This window comes from Eleginops maclovinus, chromosome 20 (genome assembly GCF_036324505.1).
Source record: "Eleginops maclovinus isolate JMC-PN-2008 ecotype Puerto Natales chromosome 20, JC_Emac_rtc_rv5, whole genome shotgun sequence".
Classification (NCBI taxonomy): Eukaryota; Metazoa; Chordata; class Actinopteri; order Perciformes; family Eleginopidae; genus Eleginops; species Eleginops maclovinus.
In genome coordinates, this window is record NC_086368.1 from 8,960,351 (window position 1) to 8,973,509 (window position 13,159).

At 41.1% G+C, this 13,159-nt stretch overlaps 1 protein-coding gene across 3 annotated transcripts in view; it reads right to left on the bottom strand.

Annotated features, from left to right (window-relative positions):
- Nucleotides 1-4,719: 4,719 nt before the first annotated feature.
- The window catches only part of LOC134882897 (membrane-associated guanylate kinase, WW and PDZ domain-containing protein 3-like), a 135,943-nt gene continuing 127,503 nt past the window's right edge, over nt 4,720-13,159 (bottom strand). For 2 of the 3 annotated variants that reach the window (XM_063910908.1, XM_063910909.1), the window contains 2 exons: nt 9,438-9,576; nt 4,720-8,045 (listed from right to left, as the gene is read on the bottom strand). In XM_063910908.1, coding sequence (XP_063766978.1) covers nt 6,958-8,045; nt 9,438-9,576 — 1,227 coding nt within the window. In that variant the 3' untranslated portion in view covers nt 4,720-6,957. Of the gene's footprint in view, nt 8,046-8,195; nt 8,286-9,437; nt 9,577-13,159 lie in introns of all 3 variants that reach the window. The other variant, XM_063910910.1, reaches the window with a different exon arrangement.

Here is a 13,159-nt window from a genome sequence, read left to right on the forward strand (position 1 = left end):
TTTTGGCCAAGCTAGAAGAATTATAGGAAGTTAGAAAAGTATGGCCTTCACAATAAAAGCACAAAGAAACATTGGGGTAATAAATACCAATTAAACACATTAATAATTAAAATCTTCCTAACATTGAATTACATAACATATATTTATATCTACACATGATTAACCCATCATACCATTGATGTGTCTATAACTAAATCCATAAGTGTATGATTCTAAATAGCCATTAGCACTTTAAAATTCAGTGACTAGTTTTTGGTTTAGTTATGTGTGTTTTCATTGTTTTCTACTTATCTATATATTTTTGTGCCCTGTTTGTTGTTTGTATAGCGATTTATCTAGCCATCCACCGTTTACCAGTGTCTTATTTTGAAAGTCAAAAAGGAAGCTTTGCATTTAAAATAGTAGCTATGTATTCCAGAGGCAGTGTGTGGACAACATGCACGGACAGGTTTCAGTCAGAGGTTTCAGAAAGACATGTTAATCTGAACTACTTTGCGGAGTTTCTTTGTTAAATGTGTGTGTTCTTTAACTACACCCTAAACTACACCCATTTCCAGTATGTCCACCGGTAAGAGCAACTCAGTAATCCCACCTCCTGTAAAAAGTGGAGACGTCTCCAAAAGTTTTGCAACGCCAAAAAGTGGAAACACTGGGTGTGTTCCAAGGGGAAACCTCCCGGCCTGAGCAGCGAAAGGCATACGGAAGTGCCCAAAACTGCAGTTCATCGAATGGCCGCGTGGCCTGGCTCCAAAACAGAGCAGTTTACATAGACCACCCCATGTTAATTCAAATTTATTTTACAGCGTGGTACAAAAATTGCTTTTGGTCTCTATAGCTAATTTCCCTATTCGTGACAACTTGGTCCATTTCAGAATAATATATATTTTACGTTTTGATTATAATTATTGATGTATTAAAGTTTTATCACAGCTGGTAAAGGTTTAACTAGTTTTAATGAATTTGTATACTGCAGGGTAGCTTGTGAATTTACTCAAGGCGTAACTACAGTCAGATTTAAGTGTTGATTGTATTTCACATCATTAATCCAAATCTGTAAGGTAACTAAAGGTATAAAATAAGTGTAGTGGAGTAAAAGTAGGCTACACCATTTACATCTGAATTGTAGTAGAGTAAAAGTACGAAGTAGTATAAAATGGAAATACTCAAGAGAAGTACAGGTACCCTCAAATTCTACTTAAGTACATTAGTTGAGTAAATCTACTTAATTACTTAACACGACTGATGAGGACAAATATCATGATAAAATAAATCTCAACATATTGGGAAACAATAATTACACTAACAGTGCTTTAACTTGTATTAACAATAATAATAATAATCAAACAAACACAATAAAAGTCGATGAAAGTGAAAATGGTGATAGTTTTCTGCTGTACAGTACAGAGTCTGAGTCACTTTCTAGGTTTCAGTTATTGTCATGGTTACATTCCACAATGTCCCTTCCACAAGGGGCTGTGCCTCATTGCCTCACACACACTCACACTCTGGGTTGAATTCCAAGGAGTTCAGTCCACCACCCATTTCCAACCACATACGTTTGTTGATAGGGACCCTTTTCTTACTCCACCCGGAGTTGCCTAAGAAACACAGACATTACAAAGAAACCTGGCAGCAAAGAGCTAAGTTAAGCAGCCTGCACATGTTCTCTTCAGTGAGCCAGTAAGGAAACATCAGGATATTTTTGATTATGAGATTACATCACTGAAAAACAGGATAATAAAGAAGCTTGAGGTCTCACTGGTTGGGGCGGGTATCTCCAGCATACAAAAACAAAAACAATATGAGCTTTACACACTGTGTGGGGCACCTCTCTTCCTTTAAAGTGCTCCAAAGAATCAGTCGACAACAGATGCTAGACGGCCAAACAGCTTCTCTGAAAGTCTCTGTGGCATGGCCTGTTCTCTTATCTCTCCAGACACCCTTGTCCATCTGAAAGATAAAGACAACTCCCTTCTCAACAACCAACAAAGAAGAATGCATCTGCTTCTCTTCACATCTGATAATGAGGTTCCCACCCAAACCTGGAAATCTGTCAAATGCTGCATAATTTACCTGCATGCTCATCCATTTCAGACTCACCAAGAACATTTTGCTCCACTAATACTGCTATCTTCTTCATATACATATTTCTCTATGGTATAAAAGATGTTACTTAAAAAAAGGGCAACCTTCTGAAATAATTTTTCTCCCATATTATTCACATCTCACAAATATGCATGACCAACAACATAGCTCTGAAATATAAGTACTTATTTCCTGCTGCCAGAAATATCATTTTTTCCCAAGAAAGAGCTCAAATTCTGCATTTTCTTTTGATATTTGTTACAACATGCATACTATAAAGTGTTTCCTCTATCACCATGTACAGTCAACGGTTCACTGTAAGTTGATGACATCTAGTGGTGTGTAAAAGGGAAGGCACTGACTAAGGAAAATAGCAATGGGATAATCATGGTGTAGCAAAACAACTTTTTTTCTGTGCAAACTGAATTTTTTACATGGCCAACTTTAGCCATAGACATTAGTTATACTACTGCATACTGCTTGATACAGCAAACTTCTAGTTTGCTGTTTATTTAACAAACAACAGATGAATAAGTGCTGGTTATTTAGAATGAAAGTAAATATGAATGTGTGTCTATTCACATCTCTAACTTACACTAGAGCTATATCAACACATTATTTTTACCCATTTTAGATAAAGGTTGCATAAAACACAAAGAAATCTCATATTTTGTTCCACACTATGCAGCAGAAGGTAATTGTTTCACACATTAACACATTAGGGTTAGTGAAACCTAATGTTTAGATATTGTTCCTATGGTGTATATCTGAAACCACAAAGTTTCTATATCATATTTGTAGGAGCCATGAAATGTAAACTGTTGATATATTTTCTTTTATTATCAAATTAGGTTTGTAATAGTTCATATTTGGTTAATGCTTGTGTGTGTGTGTGTGTGTGTGTGTGTGTGTGTGTGTGTGTGTGTGTGTGTGTGATCACAATGGGTTGGTTTGTTTTGGTCACATGGATATGGGCGGCACTCAGGAATGCATTATAATCACCTGTTCACCTGAGGCAGGTGTGTGTGTGCGGAAGAGAGGGTGACGACAGGGTCGTTGTATTTTTTGTTGACCGCAAACTGTATGATTACTTGGATTATTATCATAATTTCTTGTCCTAAATTGATCGTCTCGTTATTTTCATTAAAGCACTTTATTATTCACCTCATTTTTTGATCTCAGTAAGTAATTTTTTTGATAGCATGTCACAATTGCGAACAGGCCCGGCCTCAGCCTCTCAGCGACTTATTTGTTTTTCTGAAGTCGCTATAATATTTATTTAATATTCCATTTCATTGCACTATTTGTACATCTGTATATTTCTTATTTTTATTTCTAATTATTTGTTATGCTTCATAATGTATTTTGCTGCTGCAACGCAGAAACTTCCCAGTTTGGGATGAATAAAGTATTTCTGATTCTGATTCTGATAGAGCTCTGAATGACTCAGTGGCTTTCATTCACACCAGGGTCAAAGTCAAGGACTTGATGGTAGGGTTGAGGTTCTTGGCTTGCTTATTCACAGATAAAGCGTTCTTCTACATGGATGAAAATCCTCCAAACAACTTTACTGCTGTAGATGCCTGAGGCAGAGACGGGAAATTGCAGCATGAATTAGATGGAATATACTGCAAAAGATATGCATAATAAAACTTTAAGGTAAAAGGTAAAAAATCTATCATACATTAATGTATCTTTGGTGTAAAGGTTTATAGCTTCAAGGTAAATGAGTCAGTCTTAATCCAAATGCTGAGCTAACCTTAGGAAAGTTGTTAAAAAGAGCCTTTAATTAATTACTTTTAAATTAAAGAGGCCCATCCGCTTCAATTGTGGTCTTTTGTTTACTTGTGTTACATAATGACATCACTATGTAACACTTGCGCTTCTATTGTGTAGCACTCATATTGCAATCATATTGCATAACATGTACAGTTTTACATAATGATGTCATTATGTAACAAAAGTTAACAAAGGGCCAAAGGTAATCATCTTAGGGGCGTGACGTCTGCAAGAGGTTGACCAATCACTACAGAACCTGCCAGCTAACCAATCAGAGCAGACTGTGCTCTGGTTTCAGACAGAGGTTGAAAAGACCCTCAAAAGCAGACAGTGAGTGTGAGAAAAATAAAGACCATTTTAAACATTAAAGCATGTAAACATGTCAGAGTCACAAAATACAATAAAACCTGAAAATCAGCAATATAGGGTCCTTTTGAAGGTTTGCAGTTACACCAGTTGTTTCTATTTCAGTATGCGTCTTTCGTTCATGTGTTCAGCCTTCTTTGCTGTTCTCATTTCAAATACGGCCCTATTGTTCCAGCATGCTTTCGAAGTACTGATATTTAATGGACAACATGCATACGTGGCATATGATGACTCTTAGCTTTCTCTTGTAATGGAAAAAGCATCTTCTCGCCATGGAGCTTTCTCCGAGCTATGTCGAGAAAAGCAGTCGGCTATCATGACAACTTGAAATCTGCCATAGAAACAGGAGCTCTGGCCGCTTGTTGTAGGAAGTGCATAAGAAGCATGTGACACCTAAATGGTTATTCTGTGTACCATGAAAAAAATAGACGGTTTTATTTGCAAATGTTTTATGTATTTGTTAATTGATTCATTTGAGAAATCCAGAAGTTGTTTTCAGTAAAACTTTATTTTTCAGTGCATGAACGGAACACCATGTCAAGGTCATAGTCTATCCTTTTCAATTATTGTTTAAATATGTTCTCTTTTTTTTATACATAAAAAAATAATGGAGCGATTTAATATACCTCTATTTTTTCCCCCTTGAAAGAGCACTCAGCAAGTATTTATAAAGGTGCTGTACAATGTACAAACATTTACATCTACTGTTCCTACAGAATGTAGAAGATACCACAAGGATTGTTTTTCTAATGAAGCGATGCAAGGCCACAGTATGATACAGAGATGAAATAAAAGAAAGTCAAAGCAGGTAGGAGAACAGTGCAGGGGACATACAATAAAAAGGGCATTATCTGACTAACCAGTGACCTGCCTGTACCTGACACTTAGTTGGATTTCAACTAACCACTATTACAATTGCACAAAAACCTACCGCTGATTGGCTCATATGTGTCCTCAAGTCATTTTTTAACCCAACAGCTAACTCTTATACAATTACAGGCTCTTATCACAGTCACTCACAGTCCTTAACCATCATTTCCCCAACATTGACTTTATCACACATTTGCTACTTTTCCGTGTTCCCTGAGCTCATCCTAATATGTCTTTATCTTATAAGCAGTTATGCTGAGAGTATATCTCCTTTCTTCTGAGTAACTTTACAGTGAAATCCGACTATTACCCATTTTCATTGATCCCATGTTTGGAACCAATTGTTTACCTCCTCAGCTCAACAACATGTTCTAAACATGTAGAAAGTTGGGATCTGTGTATGCCTCTTATATCAGCAGCATCAACACCTCAGTAAGCCAACACATTATCCATTATCCTTCAACTGACATGTCAGATAATTATACAGCAGGATTGACAAATACATAGATTAAAAACCCTCATTTTTCTTTTCTCAGTGGGCAAATTTAAACCATCAGGGACATGAATCAGAACTTGCACATTATAATATAAATTGACATGTTGGCCTTAAAGAGAGAATCTTTTCAGAAAAATGAAATAGCTTTATCAAATAATAATAATAATAATAATAATAATAATAATAATAATAATAATAATAATAAGACCCATAAGAATAAAATGGCATTGGTCGCAAGTCAACATCACAAATTAGACACAACTCATGGTCATTCTGATATGCTACAAGGGCAAATGCAGTGCAATGGAATTCAATATATATTTAAGTTAGAATCTGCAAAACATGACACATTCAAATATATATGTAGATATAATATTTCACAATGAGACACGTTTGAACGATTGCGAACATTTGGTACAGCGGTTTGCACGTTACCTATACATTTCAAGAACTACGAGATCCATGGTAATTCCTAGCACTGAAATACATCGGAGGGATGGTGAAAGTTCAAATAACATGGGACAAATCTCTGGAGTCTATATCAAAGGTGTGGAATGGCTTGGTTACAGCTACATATACACAGACTATTCTATCATCTCAATAAATTACACACTGGTTGGTTATCATACACATGGTAAACAAGATCTCAAACCACAAGTTTCTGGTCTTTTTAATGATACTGTTCGTTAGGAGGAGAGTCATGTCTGCAATCGTAGAACAGTCTTGAGTCCCCGGTAAAGTGTTTGCTTGCTGGGTTGTATTAGAAATGTGCCTGGTGTGGTAAATGAGAACTATAAACAAGAAAATCATCCTCAGTGATGTGCAGAACACGTGCAGTAAAACAAATAGAAGGACCGACTGCATGCAGTTGAGCAAACATTTAAGAAAAAGACAGTCAAAATATCCCGCTATGAGGCTGAGAGCTAAATGAAACCCGAGGTGACAGTCACAGTTGGTGTATACTACAGGTGAGAGGCTAGGGCCTATCTACTTTTCTTTGCATATGGGTCATTGCATTGTAATGGGCGAAGCGCTGTTGGTAGTCATGGTACCACAGGAGGCTCCCAGGATTGGCACATATTCACATTTCAAAATGTCTGCTGAGGCCCCAAGCATGCCGCACATGCTTAAGTCTCACATCAAACATGGTGAAGCAGCGGACAAGGCAGAGGGGAAGTTGCTACATGCCAACACGTTATGTCACAGGACTCCCAGAAAAAAGAGTCCAAAGACAAATCTGGAACATGGACCAGCAGGTAATAAAAGTGGCAACATGTTGCTCTGTTTTATGGAAGAACTCAGAAAAACAATCCGCTGAGGGTACTGTTAAATATTGTCAAGTCTGGGTGATTCAATATTTATCACAAAGGGTCTTGAAGGACCTCTGCTTTGGAGAGGATTCTGGCTGAGCTGGGCACTTTCCAAGGGCCAGGGCTAATGGGTCCCTTTGGGCTCTGCGGGGTCCCTTGAGAACTGTTTATAGAGGCCACAAAGTCTTTCTTACTGCTGACTTCTTTGGAGTAAGCAAATGTGTCTTCTCTTCCTTTTCCCTCTCTTGGTGAAACCACAGACCCTTTTCTACTCCATAAATCTTTAAAATTCAACAGTGATTCTCTTTTGTTGACCGTTCCTGTACTTGAATTCCTGTCTTCCATGGATTTTCCATTAGCATCTCTTGGCCCTGTGTCTTTACATGTACCTTTCTCGCCTTCTCTGACTTTATGAGACTTCCTGCGGTGCTGAAACTCTCCCCCCACTCTTCTTTTGAAACTTTCTTGCTCATGGCCAGGCTCGATTCTTTCTCCTCTCCCTTCCATCTCTTTTCTGTGTGAGTATTTTCTGGTTTCAATGGTCCCCCCTTTGCTGTTTTTCTTTTCATGATCCAAGCTCTCTCTGCTGGAAGAGCCTTTTAATATTATCTGGGTGCCTTGTGGATGTTCCGCACGCTGCACTGTTGAAGCCGCTTGCTGTGCAGCTGGAGGAGCCTTTCTAGGGCTTGTGGATCGTGTTTTTGTCTGAGACATCCTTTTGGTAGTCAGCGTTTCTTCTTTCACCTGACTCTCAGTCTTTTTGGGACCGTGATGTTGCTCTTTGGCTTTAGGAAATGTCTCCCCTGTGTTCTTTGGGCTGCTTAGATCTCTGGGGTCCTTAGCGGGCCTGGTCCTTTTGTAGAAGTTCATATGCTCAGAGGATGCGGGAGAGAGCCTGTCTGCCTCTTTCTCTGACCTCTCACCACTTTCATTCACTGACTCTAAACCCCTGCTGCGGGGCTTGTGGCCTTGTGGGGAGATGCTGCTCCAGCTATAAGAATGTTTCAGATTGCTGGAGAAGGGAGGGGAAACAAAGTTGGAAGCCCCAGTGGGATATGGAGAGGAGAGGGGTGATGTGTCTGATAAAAACACCTCTCCGGAATAGCTTGCAGGTGAAATGACTTTTTGATCATGTTGACCTGAGAAGAAAAGCACACATTTAACATTAAGACAACAGATGGGCACAGGAACATTAGAAGTTCCACACAAAATACTTTTATTCAGCAAGCAAAGGTAGGAAAAGCTGATAATGCTCAAAGGTTAACAGAAGGAAAATAGACAAGAATTACCAAGGTAAAAGAGAAGCAGCCAGTAAAAGCAGTGAAGATGTTAGTGTTGGTGCTCAGTATAGTAGCACACAGTAGAAGAAGCTGTACTACCTGCATCAGGGGCAAGAGAAGAAGAGCCAAAACAAAGCAAATGGTTAGAGATTTAATGCATAAATTAAAAAGTCAATAAAGAAAGTACGTTTAAGTCGGTACGGGCAGTTTTCTAAAAATAGGCTCCGGCAACAAACAAGGGGATGAAGTCATTATCATTAGTTAAACGTTAGGAGGATTTATGCATTCAGCATGTATTTAACTACTGTTTCCTTCCCTGTAACACATTTAGTAGACCTGGTTGTTAACTTAGTTTAATTGTGTTAATCTAACGGGCAACATTTTACATTTGGACAGAGCCAGGCAAGCTAGTTTTTATGACTATAGGCAACTTGCTCTAGTCTTAAAAGGGCCCTATTATGCTAATTTTCAGTTCCATTTTTGTATTTTGTGCCTCTACTGTGACATGTTTCAATGCTTTAATGGTCAAAAAGGGTTTTATTTTTCTTATACTGCCTGTACTGCAGCACCTCTTTTCACCCTCTGTCTGAAACCAGAGCTGAGTCTGAGTATTTAGCTGGCCGGCTCTGTTGAGATTGGTCAACTGTTTTAAAATGTCCTGCCCCTCTGCCTATGACTTACAATGTGTTTTTGCGCTAGCCAATAGAAGTGCAAGTGGTACATAGTTATGTAACTATGTCGTGGAAGTAAAGAAAATACTACAATGGAGGCATTTCAGGCAGGGGGGTGGGTGTGGGATAGAAACCCCTCATGGAAGCAGCTTTTACGTGGAAAAAAATTCTATAACAGACTACAGGAGAGGGAAAAACTAAAGAAGCATAATATGGCCCCTTTACATTTGAGATATACAGTAGGTAATACAATGATATCAATGTTCTTTTGTAGCTCTCTGTAAAAAGTAAATAAACGTATTTCCCAAGCTATGCCCATAGGGGTGTGTAATGAAAAAAATGACAATATTTCTTGGAGAAAATAAAGGATTTTATGCCAGGTATAAATCAAATATGTAAATGTATCAAGTCAACTAAGCACTAAAGTTGCCATACTATCCTTCAAGTTGCCAAAAAAGATAAAGTAGCAACAACATTCTAGGCCGAGAGCACTCTGTATTGACTTGTAAACTAAAAGTTAATTGGTCTCTGTTCTGTATGCTATAACCATCATTGATTTAATGGTGTGTGTAGTACTTACTGCCATCCTGAGCCAGGCCTGCCCCAGGTCTCAGCAGCAGCACCACTTTACTTCCTCCAGCCTGGATCAGCTCAATAGCCCGGGTGTGGGAGATGCCGCGTGCCGGCTCCCCGTTAATCTCAACTATCTCATCTCCAACCTGTCAGTAAAATAGAACAGGCAATTACCAAACAGAAACAAATCTGATCGAAACCTAGTTTACTCGGCTGTGCATACAGTCACACTTTCACTCAAACAAACAGAAGAGGTATGCCTTCAAAAACACACTACATATCTAAGTAAATGGTAAATGGACTTGTACTTATATAGCGCTTTATCCAGTCTTTTCGACCCCTCAAAGCACTTTACATACTACATGTCATTCACCCCATTCATTACAGAGCAATACACTTTTTGCTCTAGGTAACTACATTTCACACACATTCATACACCGTTGGCCATGCCATCGGGAGCATATCAGGGTTAGGTATCTTGCCCAAGGATACATCGACATGTTGACTGCTAGGGCTGGTATCGAACCCACAACCTTCTGGTTGAAAGACGACTGCACTACCTCGCACACACAGCCTTGTAATTCCCCGGAGGTATCGCCTATTATTGGAGACAAAATGACTTGTGATAAAGCGTGTAAAAATGTCATCCTGTTAGGATCTAATCAGTGTTGACATTTGTCTCCACCCTTGGCTAGGCAAAGTTATGCACAGAGATCACAGCTTGGCAAGCCTGAGCAGAATTTCAGCCAGGAGCTTCTTATCTGTTCCCTCAGTGCAAGGTTTCAAGGTTTTATTGGTCATATGTACAGCATATACAACGTATATGTTGGCGATGAAACTCTTATATCCCATGCTCCTCCAACAACTCAACATACATGGTGCAAATAAGATAATAAAATAGTGCAAAAAGAGAGAAAAATATTAACAACAACAACAATAAAGATTTAAGGATGTGAAATATATACATATGTGGAATACATTGAAAGTATTTAAATACTTTACACTGTTGTATGAGGAAGTATGGACAGATGCATATATTACGTATAAACAGATATGTATGGCAGTGTATAATATATATATATATATATATATATATATATCTATCTATAGTACACACATACATATATATATATATATATATATATATATATGTATGTATGTGTGTACTATAATAAGATGTGAGTAGACAGTCACAGAGCTCAGGAGTTCAGCAGTCTTATAGCCTGTGGTATAAAACTGTCTCTGAGTCTGGTGGTCTTGGTCCGGATGCTGCGGTACCGTCTGCCAGACGGCAGCAGACAGAACAGACTGTTGCTGGGGTGATTGGGGTCCTTTAATATCCTACCGGCCTTCTTCCTACACCGCTGGGTGTAGAGGTCCTCCATGGATGGCAGCTCCGTCCTGGTGATGTGCTGAGCAGTTTTCACCACCCTCTGTAGAGTCTTACGGTTGAGGGCGGTGCAACTGCCATACCAGGCGGTGATGCAGCCAGTCAGGATACTCTCGATGGTGCACCTATAGAAGTTGCAGAGTATCCTGGAGTCCATGTTGAACTTCCGCAGCCTGCGGAGGAAGAAGAGCCGCTGTCGAGCCATCTTGGATATGACCCTGGTGTGATGTGTCCATGTCAGGTCCTTACTGATGTTTACCCCGAGGAACCTGAAGCTGCTGACTCTCTCCACAGGAGTCCCGTCGATGGTGATGGGTGTGTGTGCCTCTCTCTGCCTCCTCATGTAATCCAAAATCAGCTCCTTTGTTTTGCTGACGTTGAGATGGAGGTTGTTGTCCTGGCACCAAGGTGTCAGGGCTCTGACCTCCTCTCTGTACGCCGTCTCTTCGCCGTCTGTGATCAGGCCGATGACGGTCGTGTTGTCAGCAAACTTGATGATGATGTTGGAACTGTGTGTGGCCACGCAGTTGTGCATGAACAGGGAGTAGAGGAGAGGGCTGAGCACACAACCCTGAGGGTCAAGGTGGAGGATGTGATGTTCACCATCCGCACTGCCCGTCAGGAAGCTCAGGATCCAGTCACAGAGGGCGCTGTTGAGCCCGAGGTCCCTGAGCTTAATGATGAGCTTGGAGGGCACAATGGTGTTGAATGCTGAACTGTAGTCAATGAACAGCATTCTCACACAAGTGTTCCTCTGGTCCAGGTGGGAGAGGGCAGTGTGGAGGGGGAGGGAGATTGCATCCGTGGACCTGTTTGCCCTGTAGGCAAACTGCAGGGGGTCCAGTAAGTCAGGGAGGGAGGAGGTGATACAAGTTTTGACTAACCGCTCAAAGCACTTCATGATGATGGAGGTGAGTGCAACTGGGCGGTAGTCATTGAGGCAGATGGGTTTTGTCCTTTTGGGGCAGGGACAACGATGGACTCTTTAAAACATGTGGGGACTACAGACTGGAGCAGTGACCTATTGAAAATGCCATCAGGTCCAGGAGCCCTGTGTGTGTTGATCCTTTTCAGAGATCTACACACATCTGCACTGGTTAGTGAGCAGGGATCCAGGGCCTTCTGTGCCTCCACAGCCGGGAGCCTCTCAAAGCGTGCATAAAATGTGTTCAGTTCATCTGGGAGAGATGCAGACACTTCCTCAGCACCACTCGTTGTCCTTTTGTAGTCTGTTATTGTTTTTAGTCCAGACCACATGCCTCTAGCGTTGGAGCCCTTGCAGTTAGACTCCACCTTGTCCCTGTATTGTCTATTCGCACTGCTAATAGCTCTCCGGAGTGCATACCTGGAATTCCTGTACTCATACAAGTCACCACCGCTGTGCGCGATGGCCCATGCTTTAAGTTTAGCTCGGACCTCGCCGTTTATCCAGGGCTTCTCATTTGGGAATGTCCGTACAGTAATCCGCGGCACGACGTCATCGATGCATTTGCTGATGGAGCAAATGACAGTGTTCCACCGCACGTGGGGCAGCTGACGTGCTGATAGTATTTCGGCAGGACTTTCTTCAGGTAAACACAGAGACTCTCCATTGTTTGCAGGTCGTGGTGGATTATTGCTGTCCACCAGCGACCGGATGTGTAAAGGTTGTTCTCTATCATATTGAATGATAGGGCTCGCTTGGGCGGTTTGCATGTTGCAAAAAAAGTTAAAAACAACCAACAAAGTAAAACAATAAAAACACTAAGATGTGGAGTTGTTGAGGAGCTCGAGACACGGCAGCCATCCTCGGCGCTATCTTGCTCATCATCACAATCTCCCCTCACATCCTGACAATACCAGAGGGATTATTTCACCGCCATGGGGGCATCACATTACTCAGCCTCCCCGGGAAAGTTTACTCTAAGGTGCTGGAAAGGAGGGTCCGGCCGATTGTCGAACCTCAGATTGAAGAGGAACAATGCGGTTTTCGTCCTGGTCGTGGAACGACGGACCAGCTTTTCACTCTCTCAAGGATCCTGGAGGGGGCCTGGGAGTACGCACATCCGGTCTACATGTGCTTTGTGGATTTGGAGAAGGCGTATGACCGGGTTCCCAGGGAGATACTGTGGGAGGTACTGCGGGAGTATGGGGCGAGGGGGTCTCTACTCAGGGCCATCCAATCTCTGTACTCTCAAAGCGAGAGCTGTGTCCGGGTCCTCGGTAGCACGTCGGACCGATTTCCGGTGAGGGTTGGCCTCCGCCAGGGCTGCGCTATGTCACCAATCCTGTTTGTGATATTCATGGACAGGATTTCGAGGCGTAGTCGTGGGGGAGGGGGTCTGCAGTTCGGTGGGATA